The sequence below is a fragment of the Haliaeetus leucocephalus genome, unplaced genomic scaffold (genome assembly GCF_000737465.1).
Source record: "Haliaeetus leucocephalus isolate CR32 unplaced genomic scaffold, Haliaeetus_leucocephalus-4.0 Scaffold149, whole genome shotgun sequence".
NCBI classification, from domain to species: Eukaryota; Metazoa; Chordata; class Aves; order Accipitriformes; family Accipitridae; genus Haliaeetus; species Haliaeetus leucocephalus.
In genome coordinates, this window is record NW_010972585.1 from 616275 (window position 1) to 639907 (window position 23633).

Consider the following 23633-nt stretch of genomic DNA (forward strand, 5'->3'; position numbering starts at 1 on the left):
TGGGTCAGGATCCCCACCAGCAGCCGTGGGGCTGGGAGCAGGTCCCGCACCCAGCTGAAGGAAGCGATTGTGTTACTTGGTGGGGACGTCTGGCCCCGAACATCCTAAGCTGCGGTACGTGGTGTAAACCTGAAACCTGCTCTATGAATGCTCAACGCTGTTATATTTAGCATGCATAGCTATTCTAGCTACACAGGGTATCCTGTTTTCCCACTGCGTTTTTGGGAAACGCATTATTCCTTAGCTCCGCATTTGGATACATGCGTGAGAGGAGCAAGACACAGGAAACTTGGTTAGTCTTTTTTTTTTTTTTTTTAATTTAAGAGGTGACAGATGACTACCAGTGCCAACACGGTTTTATTAGCCATGCTGGCCTAAACAAACTTAGGACATATCCTAATAATTTAAATGAGCATACTGCTGGAGTTGACCTGTCTGGCAAGATCCTGAAATCCAAAAGCAAAAGTGTGTTTTGTTTTGACATCCACATGTAGCTTATCCAGACACCATCCCTGATCCCACAGAAGTAGGGATCTTTCCCACTCTTCCCCTGTCCCCTCCAAGTATGCCATGTCACATGCACTGGAATCTCAGTCCACACGAGGGCAAGACTGAATACTGCTATGGTGCTCTTCTGATTTCATTTTCAAGGTAGTGTATAGACTACCCAGTCACAGACCAGTGAATTGCTGGTCTCCCCACAGTCATATGCAAAACATCATGAAGGAGCTAGGTAGAACACAAACGGATTACCTCAGCTCTGATACACGAGAAACTGCAGTGATAATGCGGTCTTGGAATAGTACAACCATCGTGTATTAATAAAAGCATGACGCACTACGACAGATATATGAGTTTGGCACGTTAGGTGGGAAAGAACATGCCTGCTTCTGATCTAGCTGGCAGGTCGTTTCTTACGTCCTCCAGCACACACGATCCACTGACAAGTATTTTATAAGATATACAATAACAAGCCACAGTTGAGCATTTCTCCACAGACAATATATGTAAATGTTATCATGTGAGATTGAGTTCTTGGAGATGAAAGCGTACAGCCACTGCGTAAATATGATACTAGTCACTATCTCAGATGACTCAAATACACTGTAACAGCTCTAATATCGCTCTGGGTGATAACAGAGGTTACTTTATTCCTGATTCCCAGAACTGACTGTCTCAAAGTCACAGGGGACTTCCAGCTTTCACCCAGCAGCAGCACGATGTAGAAGCAACTCTTGATAATCCCCATTGGGACTTGCCCACCAGGGCGTGTTAGAAGATGTCCCCATTGTTTCTTAAATGGGTAGGGATTTATTTCTATGCTTGTGGGATACTGCAAGCTACAAGAAACTTTTAAACAAAAGCTCCATTATTACCAGGGGGAGTATTTTGAAACCATAAACTATGCAGATCTTCATACATTTGTGGGTGGGTAAGACCAAAAAGTCTATAAACTTCTTGACATGATTGAGTCAATCTGCTTGTGACATGCAGGGAATTTTGTCAAGGTCACTCACTGCTGTCAGCTTCACTAGGTATAGCTTCTACAGTTGTGATGCTATACTTACAAGATAAACATTTCTCTTTCAAATTCTGTTTCCCAACAACTGCAGTTACTACACAATGTCATGATGCTATTTGCCTGCTTGAATCTCCTCTGCTGCAGCAAAAGGAGGACAGCAGCAAGGGAGAAGCCTCATCTCCTTTGGTTCCTCTTTGTTAGCAAGTTAACTTTCTGCGTTTTACTGCCAAAATCAAACTGCTAGAAACTGTCCTTCTTTCTTCTGTACCAGTGCAAGAAAAATTAAAATAGGTTGAAAACAGAAAATCAATTATAATTTTGCAAACTACTCATTCTACATTATATTAGGTAATGGCAAGACCAACAACAGATATTTTTGAACTGTACAGCCTAGCAATAATAATACGAACGGATGATTGACAACCATCTCATAGCACTGTCTATCAAACTGGAGGACTACAGGAGCCTTTTGCAATAAGACTTTAAGCCTTTAATTTTTCAGTTCTCTGGCTCATCTTTTAGCTAAGGAAGTATGTTTTCTTTAAAAGCTGATTGCTTTTCCACAGACCTGTGTGACCTAAGCTTACAGGTTAAAGTTCAGTGTCCACTTGTGTAAATTGTCTGCAAGACTCCAAACTGACAATCGTGCCCCTGACCAGGTCAAGCATGCAGAGTTAGAGGTCATCTTTCCAGAGCAGGGCTATGCCACGCTGCCCAGATAAGGGCAGAAAGTATTTTTAACAATATAAATGTTAAAAATACACATTTAAATGTATTTAAAAGTTCATCCTGTTCTGGAGAACTTCAGACACCTAAATTTGATAGCATTGAAACTTTGTTACAAAATCAAAAGGCTGTACGCTTCCATTGTTTCTCGTGTTTTTTTTTAAATCTAACATCCCAAGGAATTCCCATTTGTGGATGCAGGCAAGAATCCTACCAATGTAGGCTCAAATGCAGGCCGTGGAGAGGAAGTCTGAGCCATACATCATTCGGCAGAACCTGGTCCAAAATTAAAACTTTGTCTACTGATGATAGGTGTGAAGAATTCCTTTCTTCAGTGCTCCACATATTGGATTTTTTATTACTTAAGACACATGATTAGTCTTGTGGGATGGAGATTACATAAAATGCATTACTGCTGGCTACCATGTCACATCTAAGACTCAGTAACAAATACCTGATTTTTTTTGTTCCTTATTTTAAAAAGTCATATTTAAAAAATAATGCAGATTCTCCTTCACTAATTTATTTACAACATTTACTGCTAGTGTAAGCAAAGTAAAACTCCATTCTGACAATGGACTGGGGCAAAGGTATCCTTTCTGCAATGACTTCAAACACCAGTTGGAGATTTCACATAATTTCTTACCGAACATCATCAAAAGACATTTTAGCTAAAAGAGGGTATTGCTGAATATTTCATTCAGCCATGTGCTCAATGTATGCAATGTACATGTAAAAGTTACATACTCTCAAGTTCTCTCTGACCTCTTCAAGATACTTCGAAGAACACACTACAAAATAAATCACAGAAATGGCCTGTTACAGTCCATACAATACACTTACCAGTACGCTGGTACACAAAGCTGGAAAAACTGATCCTGTAGCAGTATTTCAAGGCAAGCACACTATATACAAATTATTAGGTAGGTTGGCATTACTTTCAGACTTCACATAATAATAATCATTATTTCTTTAAACACCTACTCTGGATTATCTTGGATATCTGTTACCTAACAACAGTGGTGTTCCCACAGCCATTTCAGCAGCTCAGCTATGACTGTACACACATCTTTCATAACCTCGTTGGTGGTTTTAATCTACCTCCAACAATTATTGTTCTAATAAATATTTCTTGCAAATGAAAAAAATCGTTGTAGTAATCATGCAATAATATTTTTTTACATTACTATAAAAACACCAAAATAAAGCTTCTGGCTTTTCTGGGATCTTAAACAAGGGCATGAAGTTGTCTTGGAAGAGCAATACCTACCTGCTAAAAAAACATTACAGGTAAACCATCGTTAACCTTTACTGGCTATTGGAACAATGCTTGCTAAGTTCCATGTTTAGCCAGATCAAATTGATACTTGGCACCAATATGATGGTTTTTGTGTTCAAACAGCACGTGGGCATTACTCCTTATACTACTACTGCATCTTGTCCAGTAGTAAAAAACCGTTATATGACAGTGATTATTATTTGTATTAGAGAGTGCAGGCAAGTGCCAGTCATGAAGCTACTGTATGAGGACAAAACAAGCATTCCTGTCTCTGGGAGCTTACAACGGGTGTACAGGAAGGTGACAGATGGATACAGATAGACTGGAGGGTGTAAAGAAACACTGGGACAGTTTTCATTAATGCAATAGGTACAACTCATAGCACACCAGTAGCTTAAAATACTGAACTTGTGTAGACATCAAAGCCAAAGGGTTTTAATGAGGGATGCAGAAGACACCCAGGAGGGAATTTTTCAGAAATCTATGCAACAGGTCTTCGGGAGCAATAGGCAATTGGAAACAGAGCATAAAAATGCTTATTTGGAAATCTAAAATGTGGGGGTGGGGTGTGTAGAGGTTGACCTGGTGGGACAATCAGACGAGGAGATAGCTTAGATAACTTCTTGATTTGAGTAAGAGGGATGGGGTAACAGCAGGCTTTGGCAGTGATGTGCAAGTGAAGAGAGCAGCTTTAGACCTCATGCAACAGAGATGGCAGAGCCAGGGCAGTTAACGCAGGAAGCAACAAGTCAAAACAAGAAACTAACAAACAACCTACTCTGCAACTTTCTGAATGGCTGTGAAATGTAAGTTGTCTAGCTGTCAAGGACAGAAAAAGAGATGACACCACAATTCACATCAGTATGATGAAGCTGGATTAGACTGTAAATTGCATGACCAGGCAGGAAAAACAGAGAGAGATGCTGTAGAAGAACAAAGACTGGGACAGAGCCAACACAGGAGGTTTTAAGAAGGACATCCAAGTCAAAGCTGCTGACTAAGCACAATCTGACCAACAAACAGGACAGCAGAAGCAGAAAGGAAACTATGAGGGATACAGAGCTGGGGATGCTCAGTCATGTTGAGGCTGAAGCAACAGCTCTTTATCCATGAGGTGTCAGAGATGCAGACCAAGCTTTTTGGCAAAAGGCTACTTCTATTCTCACCCTTGTGCAAAAGGCACATCAGAAACCAAAGCCTGTTAACGCGATTGGTAGTGCAAGTAAATCCCAACCATTCTTACCCATGCAACTGTTATGGAGAAGACAGGTGGGATTTTTGGAAGAAGTGCCCATCTGTGAAACAATGGTTAGATGGAGCAGAAACACAGACTCGCAAAGCACACAAAACCCCACTTTGAAAACCCACCAATATGCTCTAGCTCGTGCTTTCCATGTTGTCACCTGAAACACTTGAAATCCTCCAAGATCCAGCAGGAGGAAAAAGTTAGAGGGCATTTAGCTTTACAATGCAGTAAACCAGCTTTTTCTCAGAGGACATGTCTATAGGATTGTCACACAAGAAATAATGAATCTCAACAAGTGGCATCGGCGTGGCATGCCAGAATACTTTAAGCAGAGGGCAAAACCTAAGAGAACCACTCCATCGATTCTGTTTTCCATAAGGCTTCATTCTATTTTGATAGACACGTACCCATGAATATCCTTGTGGGCATTTTAAAAGCTGTAATTTCAACTCTGAGGTTTTGCAAGCTTTGTTTTGTGTGGTGTATGATATCATAAACATCCTGAATATAATTACAACTGCAATTTTGTGGGCTATATTTTTCCTCTTGGTAGCCCAAAGCCAATGTTTACAAAAACTTTTCAGCACGCTTATTTGATTTGAACTTTTTATTATTATTACAAATGTATATTATTTTATTAAAAAAATTCACACTGAAGCAAAGTCAATTCCATTTCATTACAACCAAGAATATAAAATAAATGCAATGAACTCATAGTTTAGTTTTAACAGTCATTTCAAGAGTGACATCAGGACAACTTAAAAGCAGTAAACTCTCAGCTCTAGAATGAGAAACAAGTATTTTGCTTTGTGGTTTTGCTAGCCCACTGGCATGGGCACTGCCGAATGTGGCCACCACAGATCTAGAGCGGCAAAGTTTTGTGGCAGCATGAGGCGCATACACAATAATTTCTAATGAAAACTACAAAAATGAAAGATGCGTGCACGAAATTATTAGAAAAAAATAACTGAATAGAGACAGGCACACTTCCACAAATAGTAAACATGGGAAAATACAACTAGAACAATTTGAAAAGTTACTACCTTACATATATAAAAAGTTCTTTAAATTGCTGTTAAAAAGGACATGTTCTGTCCAGATTTTGTGTAATACTTTTTAGTGTCTACACAAGACAAATTTTTAAAAAAATTAAATAGTATTAATTTACTACTAAATATTTAGGAGATAACAGTGCATTAAGGACTTTTTTTTTTCATATAGTAATACACATCGCTCCTGTCTGGCGACATTTTTAGAAGATTACGTATGGCCTTATGTACAATACATTTATTTAATCCTAAAACAATTCTTTGCTTAATGGTGTTAAAGTACCATTCCTGAAGATTATGAAGGGGAACTAAGCTTATTATGTTTATATAAAATATTATACACATTTGAACACTTCTAGCTTCCCGCCACCCCTCCCGCTACAAATGCTCTTCCCTCCCCCTCCCCAGATACAGTGTCACAGATACAGTGCAGGACTCGCAGCTTTCCCTATATTTTTTCCTTCATTGTGCAGTTTGTGCTACATAAACTTCACCAATGCGGACCAGGCTGCTCATCCCATTCGTTCCCCACGCGTTTGTTTCCTCTGCGCTACGGTGGGAAAAGCTGTACTTAGCGGCCCGCTCTCCCACCGGGCGACCAGGATGGAGAAGACGGCTCTGCCGGCGTGAAACACTTTGGTGAGGGCGTAAAGGTTACGGGCAGAGACAGAGCTATGAGTACTAACGAAACTGCACGGGTAAAAAAAATAACATAAAAATGACATGGTCCTGGCTTCCCAGGACACACTGCACGATTCACTTCCGAAAGCGGAGCGTTTTTCCCTCACGGGATGACCCCTGGAAAGCAAGGCATCTTCCACCATGACTGCCGCCCAACCCGCGCAACGCGCGTCAAGCTCCCAAGAAAAGGCAAATTATTTCACCACCAGGAAGGAACTAGAAGAGTGCGCACAGCCTACGTTTCACAGCAAAGGCTTCTGCTTTTATTTGCTCTCCTCCCAGTTGTACGTTTGAAGGCAATGGAGGAAGTCAGCTCGGCTTCGCGTGTGCGCACAAACGCTAGATACGAGCGGCGTGCCGTCATCTATCAGACCTAACCAAGGCAGAAATGCCAGTTCAGCTTAGAAAGAGGTCGTGGTAGTCGCCCTAGAAGCTGTAAGCTCACTCAATTAAAGCACCTCACGTTGCTGTGAAGTTTCACACTCTACATACAGATTAATCTACACCATGATTTTGCCTTATTGGCACAAGAGCCCACCTTAATTAACCGTATGGCAATACATCTCCCTGCCACCTCCTGACATTATATGAATTTCGATGATCAGCTTGCAGGTCATAGTAGGGAGAAGAAATGTCAGATAACTATAATGGAAAAGACAAAAGGATTTTGAGAGAACAGAAGGGTGAAAAGAACAGGAGGGGACAAAAATTACTCTGCCAAAGGTTAATTTCCAGAAACGTGACATTGAAGTCACAAAAATGTAAAATAAATGTTACTTTACGGCATTGGCCAAATATCCGTTAGCTCAAAGGTACCTCATCCTAACATCAGTAAGAGGTGAGACGTTCCACTTATGGAAAGAATGTAACCCCAGACTCATTGAAATAAAATAAAGGAACAATTAAAATCTGTTCTTTCAAACAGGCTACCAGGGTATGTGTAATATGTAGCATTTCAAGGGTTACACATTGAAAGTAACCTTTGGGAGATTATTTTTCTTCAGAAATAATTTCTTCCTTCAAATTGCTTCATTTAATTTTCACCACCTTCTTACCCATTTGATGACAAAAGCAGGTTTTAGTTGCTTTTTCAGAGAAGCTGGGTGTTGTCAAAAACCACATGATGGTAGGTACAGCCAAAGCAAGCCAACTGCTTACAAAAGGTATGAAAACAACACAGGTTTGAGGAGGAAGAGGGCACTAAAGGTGATTGGGAGATCAAATCCAGTAGGAACATGTATGTGTCTAGCTGTGATGAAAAGCATTCTCCTCAGAGCAAACAGATTACTCATCTTGCTAGGTCTGATCACAACTTCAGTGTGAATGTGTACGGGTATATACAATTTTTTTTGTACGGATGCAGGACAGAAGAGAACACACTGCAGTAAAAAAAGCCTGTAACATTAAGCGTTTACATATAAACTCTTCTCACTTCACCTCTCCTCTGGACACCAGTTGTAGAAGCTTGCTGATGTTACATTGCTAGTAGCTTTCTAAATGCATTTCTCAAGGTTTTCTGCAACAAGAGCCAGCCTTATTTCTGAAGGCTGAAGGAAAAATGAAGCTGTCCCAAATTATATGTTGTGTCTCTCCAAATAACTGTGGTTGCAGAAGTTGGACAATAATCCTCTGATTATGCTTCTGAACTCTTGCTTATTTACTGGGGATTTTCTGCCAGCTACCCATCCACTTACAGTCCTTAGGCACAATCAAAACATGTTTGCTCTAGGGAAAAAGAAACATTTCAGTGCAATCAAGCGCATCTGGTGTAACTAATCTGGGTTAATCACAGCAATGTGAGGGACACAGAATATGCATTATAAACATGAAAAACGAACAATTTTCAACATGCTTTTCAAACTGCACAATAATTTCTCTTAAGTATTAATTCTAACACAAAATGATTAAATGCATTCGTTTTTGCAAGTCTTAGTATTTCTGTCACCTTTATATTCAGAAAACTGACTCAGGAATGTGAAAGAAAGCTAAATTTATAGAACTCTCACATACATTAATCAGCTGCTTAACAGAAAAACAAGCCCGCCATCCACATTCCTACTGAGACTTGAGGGCAGTAAGTACATTTTCCTGACTATTTTGGTGTCCAGCCTGGGAAGACATTCCATTCTTCTGTTCCAACAGATCCTGAAGCATCTCCTTTTTATGTGACTGTCCTGGTTTCATTTAAAATAACGCTTAATTTAAAACTAGTCAGAGCATGATCACTGTGATTTCAAGAATTCAATGTGAATGAGTTAAGAAATATCAGCAATCTTCTGTTTGGCGTTCAGTCCAGTAGCATGAAGCATATTTGTCGCTGCAGAGACTTGGGTGGTTTTTTTTTCTTTTTTCCTTTTTCCTTTTTTAAATTTTATTTCTTTTTTAAATTTTTTATTTTTAAGACCTCGCCTGAAAACTAGACTAATAAAAACAGAATAGTAAAATACTCTGGAACAGTAAAATTTTGCTGTTCTTGACATCCATGAGCAAAACAGTAATATCCTGTGAAAATAACATAGTGCTTTAAAAAGGTGCAATATACCTGTATAGCTAAACTGGCTTGCCTAGTATAAAACTAACTATATACAAGCTTGAAAGCCTGGGAGTTCAAGATTTTAAAACTTTAAAATCCCATCAAAGAGATTGAAAAGACAGATTTATGGCAATCACTACAGCATAAGGAAGGTGCACCAGGAATCCTTCAAAATTCCAAAGGTTAAAGAAGTTAAGTGCTGGGTTCAGATCAGAAGGGTTCATTAGAGTAACCACAATGGAGCACATGCAAGGGGAGAGAGGAAGGAAAACTTCACGAGAATCTCCTTTATGGCAATAAAGGGACGGGGGGCGGGAAGTCTTCAGTGAGTGAAGTTTTCCTTTTGTCATTGTGAATTTTAATTCTGCATCATAGTTTGTATTTTTGGTTCTTCTCATCGTTATGAACTTCATATTGCTGGAGTCTTCTGGCTTTTAGTCCGTTCCTTTCTGAGTACAGCCTGTTAGCCCTCTCAGTACCTGTGAGACTGGTGAGATTGGTGATACTGGGAGCTCTGCTGAGACGACGTGGAATAGCCCATTGTACTCTGGGACTGAGAAGATCCCTGAATGTTGCTTTGGTAACTCAGGCGTGAGCTGGAGTGCTGCAGGAAAAGAGAGCGGGATCAGGGGAATGAAAACCAGCCTGTTAGGACTATGCAGCTCAGGAAACTTTTAACCTCTCCGAAGCTCATTAAAATGTGACTGTTGGAGAAGCTGACTAAACAGTGTTACTGTTTAAGGTCCCATAAAAGAAGTAATCAATCTGACCTGCAATCAGCCTTAACACAGCACACAAAATACACAAGGTCACTGGCAGACACCTAAAAGTACAGCATGTACACACCCGTTTTTTGAAGGAAAACTACACAAGACATGAGAGCAGACTCCATTTCAAAATTCAGCCGTTTCTTAAAATCATGTCTATCATTCTTGTAAGTGCTATTAATGCAAAACCAAACTGCTAAGGTCACAAACACCCTTTCTGAGATAGGTATTACTAAATGTTACAGAGAAACAATTTATTCTGTTCCTGGGAAAAAAGACAACCATGGCCTAACCGTTAATCAATTTTTCTAAATGAAAAAATGTCCAGTAGGGTAAAATAATGAAATTTTAGGCTCTTTCAACCTGCTGCCTTAGCTACTGGAAGCAAGGACAACTGCTTAAAGATAGGCATGTGTATGTGCAATAAGCTAACGTTCATTTTCCTGAATGTTTTTTTTTTCCCTTCCACTGTTTGGGATGTTAGCTCAGCGGACCCCAATCTCAGCAAGCCAAATTCATGGATCATTTGTAACCTCCAGCCTGCTGAATTTGCCCTTTTATTACCATATCCATTCCCTGCCCAGAATTAATAATGAGCTGCAATAATGTAAAGCTGCAAAAAACTGCAAGCTGCAAAATCACTTTGCGTGAAAAGTACTGCTTAATGCATAGGAGACTCTCTAGCAAGGTAAACCCCACCCCAATCCACAAGAAAGGAGAGCCTACAAAAACAAACCCCTAAACTATCTGCAGTCAGCAAACAGTTTGCTTCCAGCCAAGTTAAGTACAGGGTTAGGCAGCCATTCAATAGAGTTCTGTTCACTCCCTAGTTGATGGTTCTACTTGGTTATGCCCAAGGGTCATCAGCAAGACTGTGGCCAACAGCAATCATCTGGGAAAGTGTTAAGAACCTACATTCTGATTAAATATCAGGCTTATGAGTTACAGAAAGCCTCTGGAGAAGTTTGAGTTCTGAATGGAAATCCCATGGAGACAGTGGGTCTGTGAGAACACCACATCCTCCACAGACCAAGAATCGGCTCAGTGAAGGCAATACGCCAGTCAGCGGTCTCATCGAACCATGGGATCCCAACCAGGAGAGCTGTGAAAGTCTCCCGACAACTTTTCAGCTGGATGATGGAGAGCGGGAACCTAAAGGCAGCATAAACCACTTCTGCCCTTTGTTTCTGTACATAGCTTTATACCTTTAATTTTACACAAATTGTAAAACATATTAAACCCTAAATTTATCACATTACTTTTTCTGTGTTCTCTCTAATGTAGGAATATGAAGGCTGCTTTCAAGACGAAGCACAGTGAGGATAAACAGAGAAACATAACAGTACAATCTTGCAGACCTCTGTATCTTAATATAATATCCATGTAACTAATAGTTGTACAGACTAACTTTACTTGTTTGTAAGGGTCAGTTTGGGAGATAACAGCTCAGCACACTGGCTTTGGAATGGACGTCTCCCAGCGGCACGTATGCTGTTAATAACCAGATTATACTTGGCCTGCATGGTGAGATTGTTAAGAGAGCGTCTGAAACCTGGAATTTGTCTCAAAATTCTGAAAGTTTTTGCAACTTCTAAGCAGAAAAGAAAAAGAATTGTGATAAATGCTATGACTTTATAGGAACTCATTCTGGATGAAAAGCATCAGCTCACCATGCTGAGCAAAACACCCAAGGTGACATAAGGAATGCTCAGGAAAATTCAACAAGGAATTTGCACTGTCATTTGTGGAAGTAACATATATGGAGGTTGGTGAACTTACAAAAAAAATTTCAACAGACACTTTAGATCACAAGCTCAACAAAACTCAAAAGCAAAGGGAATCTTCTTCCTACTTCTGAATAAGATATAATGGAGTAAAATTAATGCCATAAGACTACAAGAATGCATTGACTTGTTCATGCTTATTTTTGTTTCACAGAAGAGAATTTGTTTTTAACGAAGTCAGACTTGGACAAATTGCAGACATTCCTTTCCAGAACAGAAGACAGTCAGCTAGAATTTAAGGGCAGATAGCCAAACGCAAGTGTAAAAATGGATAATCAGACCATACAATTTAGCGAGTGACGTAAAGGAAACATACAGATCACCATTTTGATGTCTGTGCTTTTAAAGTTTAGAAGGAAAGAGTCGTAGGAGGTAAAAAAAAATAAATCTAACTATCTGAAAAAAACTTATATTTAGACTGCTAGCAACTTGTAAGGGGGAAGTTTGCCAACAATTCAGAGAGCTGTGTAAGGATTCTATAACGGATATCATCAAATGCAGCACACCAGTCCTCAAAATACAGACCAAAACAGGCCAGCCATAAATACTGTGTAGTCATACAGCTATAGTGATCTGTCCAGACCTCAAGCCTGTCTGGAACTTTTCAAAAAAGAAACCTAGTTGTCTTTACCCTTAAATTGCCCTCAATGCCTTCATGATAATTTGTAATTAAAAGAGTAAAACAGAAATGGGAGAAAAATGTCTGGCACTGAGAAATCAATTGTCTGTGGAGAAGGCCTGGAGGGCTAAGTCAAGGCAACTTCAGTGCTGGGTTTTTTAAAAGCTACTTATTTTAAAGCAGCCTGAAAAGACCATTCTCCAAGGTGGTATCCTCTCGAAGGCTAGTAGCAGACAGAATCCCTAACATCTTTTAAAATCTACCTTTAATACCTACCTTTTTCTTATTCTGCTTTCAACTCATTACTGTCCCAGCAAGTATAAAGTCACAAGTATTGAAGATCCTGGTTAGTTCAATGTTTTCTACATTCAGTGTAAGTCACTTTTTCAGTGGAAAATATAATTCTAATAAGCAGACAAGTATGCAAATCCAAAAATAATTCAGTGATACTGCTTTTACTTATGAATGCTACTATACTGGAAAACATGAGATCTGTTCAACTTTGGTCACATTAGAAACAACGCGTGTCTTTGTGCCCTACTTCAGCATGAATCATGCCAATGACCAAAACATCATTCCTGTGCTAACACGCATTTTTTTCTTTAACATTAGAAGTAGACTTAGCAAGATACTAGAATAAACTACAGAACCGCTCCACACATGCGATGATATGAGGCAAAATGAAGCAGGAATCAAATGAGAGAACCTGGTTGTAACTTTGCTCCTGCTTCTCAGGACCTTCTCAGACTGCTTATCACACAGGATTTAATATTGCCAAGAGCCGAGTATCCTGAACTCGATCTAATGCAGCATTTACATGCATGATATAGATCCACTGGCTTCAGTAAGATTACTCTCAAGCATAAAGTTAAGCATATATGTAAGTGCTTTCCTGGAGTGGACTAGTCCTCAACACTTTACAGGGTGCAGCAGATAGGACTCGTACTGGTATTCTGTTGAAAATTACTAACCAGAGAACAAACCCTTTTTACTTTAAACCTTCAAACCCACATTTTTATCCAATACATCGTAGCATGCCTGCTCAGGTTCCATGAGAAATTCATTAAAACACGACTTGTTCTTGCAGCGGGGAAGGGGAAAAACAACATTTTGGCCCTACAGGATCAGAAGCAGCAAAAATTGAAGTGGTACCTGATAATCTGAAGGCATGACAGGCCCGCCTGAGTTAGCGCCTGAAGGCCCTATGCGTGGTTTCTTGTTCGGAGGCACCTGGTTGAGGCTGGAGTCCTGGCTGTGCTGGAGCCCTGCGCCCGTGCCCCCTCCTCCCGCGCCAGCACCCCCGGCCGTCCCGTTGGTCTGGGTGCTGTTCTGCTGCTGCGGCTGCGGCTGCTGCGGCGCTGCCTGCGGCTGCTGCTGAGGTGCTGTTTGCTGCTGATGTTGATTCTGCTGCTGTTGATTCTAGGGGAAGAAGCGACACGACGCGGTCACTTGCCCTGAACTGGTTTGCGAGCTTTTCGGAGTTGCCAACCCCGGCGTCAGCGTTGCCTGCGGAGGTGGCGGCAGGCCCGCCTGCTCGATGGGAAAACGCAGCCAGGCTGCGTGTTGGGAGAAACGCGTCCTCGGTACACTCCTGCACGCTTTGTGGGGGTATCCCATTTGTGGTCGTTTTGGTTTTTTAACAGAGCAAGCTAGACTAAAACTGGAAGGACAGTCTAGTGCCTCCTACAGCTAGCCAGGCGCTCAGAGGGGAGGATGGAAGGAACCATTTATAAAGCAGTAATCGCCTAATGAACCGAATCAAAACTCCCAAAATTTCCCTAGTGCTCTGTGGCAGACGTGGTGAACCACAGTAAATTACTTTAAGTGCTTCAACAGCCCTGTTCACTCAGAATCAAAACCACTTTTCAAACTTTCACAAATGACACGTTACAATAACCCGAAGGACGTTGGCAGCATTACTGCCAGAAAGGTAAGCAAATTGAGACCAGAGAGATGATATAATGTCTTCCAGGTTGCGATGAAATTCTGCGGCAGAACCAGAAACAGGTTCCATTACTGTTTTGCTCTCCTGTGCTTTTAAGTACCCTGTAAAGAGTAGTATACTGGGAATATAGTCCAGCATGGTGTGCTAGGTATAGTGTCAGAAAATCTTACTGAAACAGCAGAAAAGTGAAAATTGACCAGACACAAATAGTTGAAAACAAAACAGGAGGAAACAGCTGAAGGAAGAATCTGGCAAGGGAAGGAGAAGACTAGCAAAGGAAGAGAAGCCAGACAATTAAGATGACTCTGGGACCTAGCAGCAAGAGAGACAAAGAGAAAAAGTGTCACGAAAGGGAGAAAAAAAAGTTAAGAAGGGGAACACGAGCAAAAGACATTGTACTCTTCTGGCTTCAGAGGGCTACAGACTAAAAAGAGTATCAGGGAACTGGAGGGAAGGTTAGAAAACCAGCAGAGTGCAACTCTGCCCTCCATGGTTAGACAGTTACAAGGAAAGACCGACCACCGATTTGTCTGCTTTCCAGCACTGGGGATGGCTCCTCCATCAGAGCACTAAAGCACCTAAGAGAATTACAAAGAAAAGCAATTTCGGTAGATACGTCACTTGTTCATCATGGAAAAAACCTACAATTGTCATGGCTTGAATTAAAAAGCCTTAGTACCCTTCCCCCCAGTATGCTGTATGGAACATCTCAGGACAGTCTTTTTTTTTGCTTATATAATTATCAAAGCTTTAGTATGGCAGCCTTTTATAAAAACCTCACTTAAACAGTTTCTCAGAAATCATGACAACCAGTTGCCACTAGCAGAAAATTCTTGATGCCCCCAATCACCAAAAGGCATTCAGTTACCTCAGATAAGTGACATAAAAGATCTGTATCTATGCCATTCATCACAATGGTCTCCCAAGATACATTCAGATGAAATTTGCAATGATGTATTCATTTAAGATTGCAAAGAAGCCTTGTGTCTTCAAGGACTTAGAGGTGGCTTGCATTTCCATTTCACATTTAGCAAAACCAATAATGCATCCTCCTGCTTGTAGTCCTCAAATCCCATCTCAGACAGATTCTGTTTCCCAGGAGATTAAAACTTCAATAACTTTAAAAGTTAATCAAGCTAGCTTGAAAAAAAAAAAAAAAAAAAAAAAAAAAGAATTGTTAAAAAGCAATTTATCTTTTCCATAATGGTTTGTGCTTCACTTATACAAACAAACACCAATAATTAAGGTGGTATTTGTGCTAGAATTCCAAAATCTGTGTTTTCATAGTGGCATTTGGATGCAAGTAAGGTGGTTGCTACTGTGAGAGCTGAAAAACAGCAATTTTGTTATATATAAATAAATATTGCAGGAACTCTCACAATTAAAGACAACAGTTTGTTGTAGGCCCCATGTTTCACACTTTGGATATTAGCACAAAATTCAACTCATTAGTCTGAGCTTGCTCTTCTGTGCAGCTACTACTGCTGCTGCCTGGGTAGAGACTGAGGTCCACTCCATCAGACTCCGGCTGGGGTCTAGCTGCACCACCTTAGTGCACAAAACCAGCTTACACCAGCAAAAACATTGTCCTCAGGTCAGTCTAGTTCATGGTGGCTCCTAAACGAATAAACTTGTAAAAGGTCTACAGTTAGCAACATATTACCAAGTGTCACCTCTCAGGCACAAATTAGCAAAAGGAAATTCCAGTCCTACCTAGGAGTGAACCCAGCAGAAACTTGCCTAACAGAATTTGAATGAGAGAAGAAACTTCTCACTTTGTTTTATAAACACTCATTCTAGCTTTGCTGACTAACTATTAACCATTTTGAAGAATGGATGCTTATGTTAAAGGTTATTCAATTCAGATGCGAGTTCCAAATAAACAGAGAAATCCTCTAGGTTTCCAAAGGACTATACAGATATTTATGGTTTTAAAAACAAACCAGAAACTAACACAATGGAAAAAAAAAAAATCCTTTCATTTGCAACAACATCATAAAGAAACAAAACATGGCACAGATCCAGCTTTCAGAATATCTTTTACCTTCACATTTTCTACACTGTGGGAACACATTCAATGACTAATGTGTGACTTATATTACCTAAATCGTCTGAAAAAAGTTTAATTTGAAGCGTGCATAAATACGTGACTGTCCCCAACAATCCCAAAGACCATTTATACAATGGCTCTTTTGAATATAAATATGCCATTGTCTCCCCCGCAACACTCCCAGGAAATAGACAGATATTTACTTTTAAATACACTGACATAACAAAAGCCAGAGTAATTTTAATTCATAAGGTTTGTTCTTGGTTTTGAAGTTGTGAGAGTTGAAGCAAAGCTAGTAACCAAATTACAGTCAAATCAGTATCATGACTTCCACTGTGTTTTTGCTTAGGTGCCTGTTTCATCTTTTTGAAAAAACTGCCTGGACACAAAAATCCAGGATGTTACTACTTGTTCTCAGTACAGAAGAATCTACAATATCTGTTCTGAAAACAAAATTTGCTGTCTGAAATGTATTGATAGGCATACTTTCAAACTCTGCTAGTTTCTCATGCTATGCAGAAAATCTGAAAACAGAAGATGCATGTAGTCAAATCGTTTCTCCAAAAGATTAATAGTCCTTCTCATGTAGTCCTCACATAATTACAGTTCAAGGCTGTTTTCTTCACGTTTTGCTAGCTATACATTACTGTTGCTGTCTCACTGCACACTTTTAAGTGAAAATTACAAGATGTTTCATACACTATTGCACCATTGTCCAGCCTTCACAGCATGATGGGACAATCACTGCTGTCACGTAGCACAGCTGAGCTATACACACAAAGCGGGTCAGATTATGTTGCAAACACACCAAAACTTACTATGCACGCAAACAAATTCTTGCCCGTGTCTATGGGGCTATAGGAAAGAGAGTACTCGGAGCAGATTGTCGCTACCAAAACAGTTCCCGCTCCTTATTACTCCTTTGCCTGAGGGCCCTCAAAACATGAGCAGGAAACTGTGTGCAGATGGATTAAATGTTCTGATGTAGTGCCAGAAGCAGGCTGCCACTATTTATTTGAGACCCCAACAGCCATCTACTTTCAAAGGGCTGGATGTATGCCAGTCATACAATGGAAATGCCATTCTTCTCATGTGATCACAATGTATTTTCATCATGCGATGCAGGAGGAGGTAGCAAGGTCCTCTTGGAATGACGGCAGCTGAAAGTAGGCTACTGCTGACAGAACAACCCATCCAGCTCTTTCCCCACAGGTCAGGGCAAACCGTGCTGGTGATACCACCTGAGACACCCCAAAGTCATCTGACACTTTTAATCTGTCTGGGAAGCAGTTTTAAGAGAGCCTTGCCTGGAAAACACATTTTTGGTTAACTCTTCATGTTTCATTAGTTTTCATTTGGTAGCACCATGACTCTTTCTTATTGCATACTTAAAAAAATAGAAAATAATAATAAAAAAAAAGAGTTTATTATACCTTATCCCCTTTCTCTTCAGGTTCATCTTCATTGAGGAATTCTCTTTTAGGATATGGAATCTGACAGCCAGCAAATACACTGAAACACAGTAAACACTCCACAAATATGTACATATAACATACATTTACTTAATGCTATATTAAAAACAAGTGAATATAACACAATTTAATTTCTTGTATTTCATGAGTCCTGTTTCCATAAGTGACTGGCACTGTGAGCACCCACGATAGCAGCAGATACCAGCAGCTAGGTGTTGATCACAATGTCAAATCTCTCTGCTGTTGGCATGAGGCCATCATTTAGAAATCATGGCATGGTTGAGCACGCCTGAATGCCAGAATGACCACTTGTTGATCCAGATGAACAAATGAACAAACCCAGTGTCAGAGGTTCCACAACACCTAATTGGAACATGCATGGCTTACCAAATAAAGGGCCTGATCCAAAGAGTATTAATGTCTTATCAGCCCACCTTGGCTTACAGTGGGCTTAAATGTATTTGCCAATCACAACTGCAGAGTTACTTTCAATTAGCTTCTCAGGTCTTGTCTAGAGAAAAAAAGATATCTTTTAAATTCAGCTGCTTAATGGGATTTGGAATATTCCTTAACGTTTATGGCAGAGACTTTAGCATAATGTTATTCTGTAATCCATGGGGAGCTATAGCTCTGCATAGGATAGTATCAGGTAAACACTAAATAGAAAATTACTGGTAGATCTTGACCAGTATCAATTTTAGATTGCTGTGCCAGCATTCAAAATACAATCAACGTGACATGATTTTTTAAAGTGTGTAAGCAGTTCCTAATCTAGCTGCTATGTAGTGTCTGTCTTATCCAAACAGAAAAAGAAAAAAAAAAAACAACTAGTTTCAATTAGAGTCCTTTTGCACTCCAGTGGCTGTTCTCTCCTTTTAGTGTTGCCTGCTAGCTGAAGAAGCAGTGAAAGCAAAGGTAGAATTCTCCCTGCATCCAGCTCCTACAGATCATAATGCTATGAACCACCATGAAAAAAAAAAAAAATTGGGAAGAGAAACTGGAAGAGGAAAGTCTGCCAGTAGGAATGGAATATACCATTTGAATTTTTCCTGACAATAAAATATATAGAGATATAAAACCTATACTCTCAAGCCTTCTGAACAAGGGACCTGAGGGATTTTAGGCAGTGATCGATCTCTTCACTTTTATTCTCCTCATACTGTTACCCTGTGCAAGAGGGCATGGGAAGGGGCTGTAGGTCAGAGAATTGTCCTAGTCCTAGGGAGAGGCACAATGAAACCAGGCAGTGGAGAACAGGGCTCTGTGAGGCTGTGTAAGGCAGAACAGAACAGGGCACAGATTAATTCTCTAAATACTGCAATAGTATTGTCACACTAGCTTTGGTAGTATGTTCAGAATTACAACACTAGTCTGGTACCGGGATATTGTCCATGACCACTCAGTTTTGGCACCAGCAGATACAGACACTTCACTACTGCACTAATAGTTTCTATTGAGTTACTACTTCTTGTGGATATAGGTGGATATCTGTGAATTTTTCAGCTGTCGTCTCATTTCAGGGATTAGCGTTTAGCAGAAAGAAGACACCCCTGAGGAGCACAGAAGAGGGAATACGTACTCTGATGTAGGCAGAGGATCCTCTTGAAAGTAGGGGTCCTGCAAAGCCTGCTCTGAGGTAATTCTCTTTGTAGGGTCCATAGTAAGAAGCTTCTGAAGCTGCAAAGCATAACATTAAAAATAGCAAAAAGCTTATCAAACTATCATTTTTCAAACTGTGACTTGTATGTCTTGGATTGTGGATTGTTAAATTATTTGTGGCTTGTCCAGACAAGCCTAAGTTAGCATTCCTTGTTCAGTGAAATTCCCAAGAACTAGAATGCACATCTGTCAAAGCACTATGGCTGTGAAGTACTTCTCATGTAAGAAATACAGTTAAGTGTATCAGGCCATATTAATTGCTAAGGCTGAACCACTGTGCTAAAGCAACACTAAATTCAGCTATTACAGGTTCATAAAGCACCATTTCTAAATAATGGTGTTTTGTTGTGGCACATGTATAGCTTTTATACTGTTCTGTACTGCTGATACGACAGGAAAAAAGTGTCAGAAGAGGCTGAACGTGACCAGGACTCTCCATATCACTTTAGGGATGGAAACAATAAATCTTCATTTCTCGTACTGGTGATATCCCAGAGTCAGAGCACTCTGCCACTCACACAGCTCCCAGTCCCACTCTAATTGGTATTGAAATGAGAAAGAGGAGGAGCAGACCCTGCCTAGTAACCTTTCTTCCTTGCTAGGAGGAAAGCAATATTAAAATTATTAGCTAGAATGCTATTGACTGCAGCAGGCTATAAATGAGGATTACAATATATTAGTATTATAAACCGGAAATTATAGGGATAACATATCATTTTAAATAGTTACTTATTTATCACATTCTGATAAACTCACAGTAGGAAATTTGGATGTTCAAATGACATCATACAGTATCCTGCTCTCTCACAATACTCTCTTAATTCAAGTTAACAGTGAAAATAAAATTCCTTCTGCAAAGGGCATCTTAGCTCAAACTCTATCTTCCAGGCCACCAACAAAAATTCCTGGATATTCAGCAAAAGAATGTGATTTTGGCATGCCTGTTTGGGGCTTTTTGTTCCAATAAATAAAAAAATGTGATATACAATTCTATATTCTATATATATGGTACAGTAAACAGCCTCAGTAAAAGCACTCCTCTTCAACAAAGATGATTCCCTGTTATTTCCTTTCTCAAGAGCTGTAGTTAACCCTACTTTGTAGATGAGGTCTTAAAAAATTCTCTGTACTTTTGCCACTTTCTTCCCACCTCTCCTTATTCCCGTACTTTATGGGCCATGGACCTCAACAGACTGACAGCACAACAAAGCGCCATTTGGGCTGTCCGTCCACCTATCAATTCATTTGCAACCAGCTCCTGAACTGATTCCTGATGCTTGTCCAGAAATACACCTCAATACGGTCCTGCATTTCTCACACCTGGAGAGTTTGTAAGGCACACTTATTTACTGTGGTTTATGTGGTCAGATAACCCTTAACCCTATGTTTCCTGTGTATCTTAAAAAATTCAACTTCTAATGTGCTGTTGGCTCTCTACACAGTGACCTTGCATGATACAATAAATATAGACAAGAGTTTTGGTATTCAGATCCTCCAGATGATTCCAATGTGTACCCAGTAAGTTGAGTTTAAGAAATTTTAATTATTTTTTCTTGAAGTCTCACACTTCTTATGTGAATGCTTCCCTTCCACCCACTTGGGACCAACCTATTCTGCTTCCACAGCTATTTGTGTCATCATCCAGCAGCTACTAACAAGTGAAAGAGCAATCTTTGCCAGGACCTAGAGAGGACTGCTATGCCGAATGTATAACTAGTGATGAAAACAGACCACTAGAACTCAAGCTGCACTAACAGCCTCATTACTGAGACCCCTCTTCACAGCACTAGCAAAGTCACTTTGAACTTCATTCCTAAATTTAGACAGCACTAAGTCATCACAGAGACATCCAGAAATGATGCTGTATTAGACAGAGCAACCCTGTATTCACCTACAATGAATGACTCCACTAGGTAACCAGCAAATACATGTTTAGGGTTATTGTTTGGAATCACCCACAGAACAGAAGTAGACTATTATCAGATGGAAGAAAACAGAAAAAAAATACTACAAGAAATAATTAAATTTCTCCTTTCCCCTTCCCTTTCTTCACAAAACTCTTGAGCTCTTGGGAGCTCTTCGGCTCTCTGAAACAACACGGAATCAAGGGATATATAACACTCACTATCATATTTGCAAAGCAGACCTAAGGGTAAGGCTGGGTATACAAGTGTCTTGCAGATCATAATTAGATAAGACCTTCAGCAGTTTAAGCACACCCTCAGCATGAATGTATATGAAGAAAACACATCTCAAAAATGGCCAGTTAGTGATAAATAGCTTTAACGTCGGTCTTCATTAGAATGAGACAGAAGAACAGACATGGATATTGCCATTAAAAATGCATTTCACTCCTATCATCACAGTAATTTTCAAGTTGTACCTACCAAAAGAAAAACTTTGCTGTCAGGCTTGACTTTGTGTTTCTCCATGTATTTTATGAGGCTACTATTGGCATATCTGAAAAATACAGTTAAAGAAAGACATTTCTGAAATAATACAGCATTAAGAACATGGAACTGTACCAAGTGATCACAAAAACATTTACCAGCCCTTAAAAGGTAAACTGTAAAAAGAACTGCTATAAGAAAACATGTCAGATATTTATCTAGCAGTGGCACACAAAGTGTGCTTTTCACTAACAGGAGTAGCATCAACTGTGTACAGATATTTCCACAGAACATGCAACTTTTACAGTGTATAGGTAAGCTGTTGACATGGACATATGACAGAGAAACTCAACTTGAAGTTTATACTCTAGTTTTCTAAAGCAACTCTGCCACAGAAAGCATACAGCAGTTTATAACAGCACAACAGCTGAGCTATTAACTTGCTTCCAGTTGCAATTTGGCAGAGCAGTTAGTTTACCATTCTGTCTCCCTGACCCCAACCTGCAGCAAGCCATACAGTCCTTATAGTTCCCAAGCTCAAAAATGCCCCAAATATGGATGACCTGTGCCTTGCCTTTAATCTACAGATCCAGAGGTTATCTATAGCCATGTTCAAAAGAAAGACGCTTCGTGCACAGATAAGCTTAGTATCTTGTCTAAAGCCAGCATAATGAATCCAGGCCAGAGCTGGAAACAGAATCCAAAACTCCTGAATCCATGTCCTCTGCCTTACAACAGAGTCTGTGTTGCTCCTTACACACTCTGACCTATCACCACCACTTGACTAATTCAGCCAAAGGACCAGAAAACACTAGAAGTGAAAAATTCTCAGATCTTAGATAGGCTTTGCATTACAACCTATTGAACGCATTACCTTCCATAAAAATTTTCTGTCTTTCTGTCACTACTTTACTGTCTCCACATATCTGCTGGTCAAAAGGACCAGGGAGGTGCTTCTCTATTCTTTCTCACACAAAATGAATGAAGTTATCTTGAACAGCTAATACAAGTGGTTTAAGCAAGCTCATTTGTCTGTGCTTGCCATAGATTAAATGGCAGTTATGATGACCCCTTCCAGAGAAATGAGGAGGCCACTTAGTTGATGCTTTTACCAGGCAGCTAAGGAAGAGAACACCATTCAAGCAAAAACGCTAATTCAAACAGGACAGCTGTCATAGCATTAGAACCCAAACACACCAAAATCCCCTCCCCAAAAAGTCAGAGGATAGAAGCCAATTTCTGCCTGATACATTCACTGAACTGTTGTTGCGTTACCATCACTTACGTTGTTCTCCTAAAATCTTTCTGAAGAGTTGGATATTCTGGCATCTTCCTTATGTCTTCCCAATCTTTATCTTTGGTGGGGGGGAAAAAGGAGAAGCATTTACAATTCTGAAAGTGTAGGTTAAGTAATATACAAGAAGAAATAACTAAAGCAGTTGTTTGACTTTCTGCTTGTTGGACAGTGCTATTGTTCCATAATTGTCAGCATTTCCAAATCCATCAAACTGACAGCTTCTTTGTACCTATACAATCAACTAGTCATTTCCTTTAGGAAAAAAATCAACTCAGTAGCAGTAGATCTGACACTTTAATGAAAATAAATTACCTGCAGGGAATCCCATTACACTGAAAATGCGATCTAGCTGATCATGATGAAAAGGGTTACTTGTTTTGATGTCCTCCTGGCGACAGTGAAATATAGGTTCCGAAGTCAATAGTTCAGCAAATATGCAACCAATTGCCCAAATATCTAGGAAAGAAAGAGAATAATTCATGCAAATTTACTGTACTTCATCACTCTGGTTTTTGTTTCTGCACGATTTCTCAACAAGCTGTATAACCACAGTAGGATAAAATGCCTCACAGTATAATTACATACAGTACTTTAAAAATAATGCATTAATATAA

At 39.9% G+C, this 23633-nt stretch overlaps 1 protein-coding gene across 2 annotated transcripts in view; it reads right to left on the reverse strand.

The window, feature by feature from the left end:
* Positions 1–5365: 5365 nt before the first annotated feature.
* The window catches only part of CDK19 (cyclin-dependent kinase 19), a 127603-nt gene continuing 109335 nt past the window's right edge, over positions 5366–23633 (reverse strand). Inside the window, exons 7-13 of one of the 2 annotated variants that reach the window (XR_773999.1) lie at positions 23332–23475; positions 23008–23077; positions 21720–21792; positions 19253–19350; positions 17635–17730; positions 13359–13625; positions 5366–9640 (exon numbers count right to left, since the gene is read on the reverse strand). Coding sequence is in view for 1 of the 2 variants with exons in the window: in XM_010561652.1 (XP_010559954.1) it covers positions 9509–9640; positions 13359–13625; positions 17635–17713; positions 19253–19350; positions 21720–21792; positions 23008–23077; positions 23332–23475 (863 nt within the window). In the remaining variant the exon portion in view is untranslated. The remainder of the gene's footprint in view (positions 9641–13358; positions 13626–17634; positions 17731–19252; positions 19351–21719; positions 21793–23007; positions 23078–23331; positions 23476–23633) is intronic. The other variant, XM_010561652.1, reaches the window with a different exon arrangement.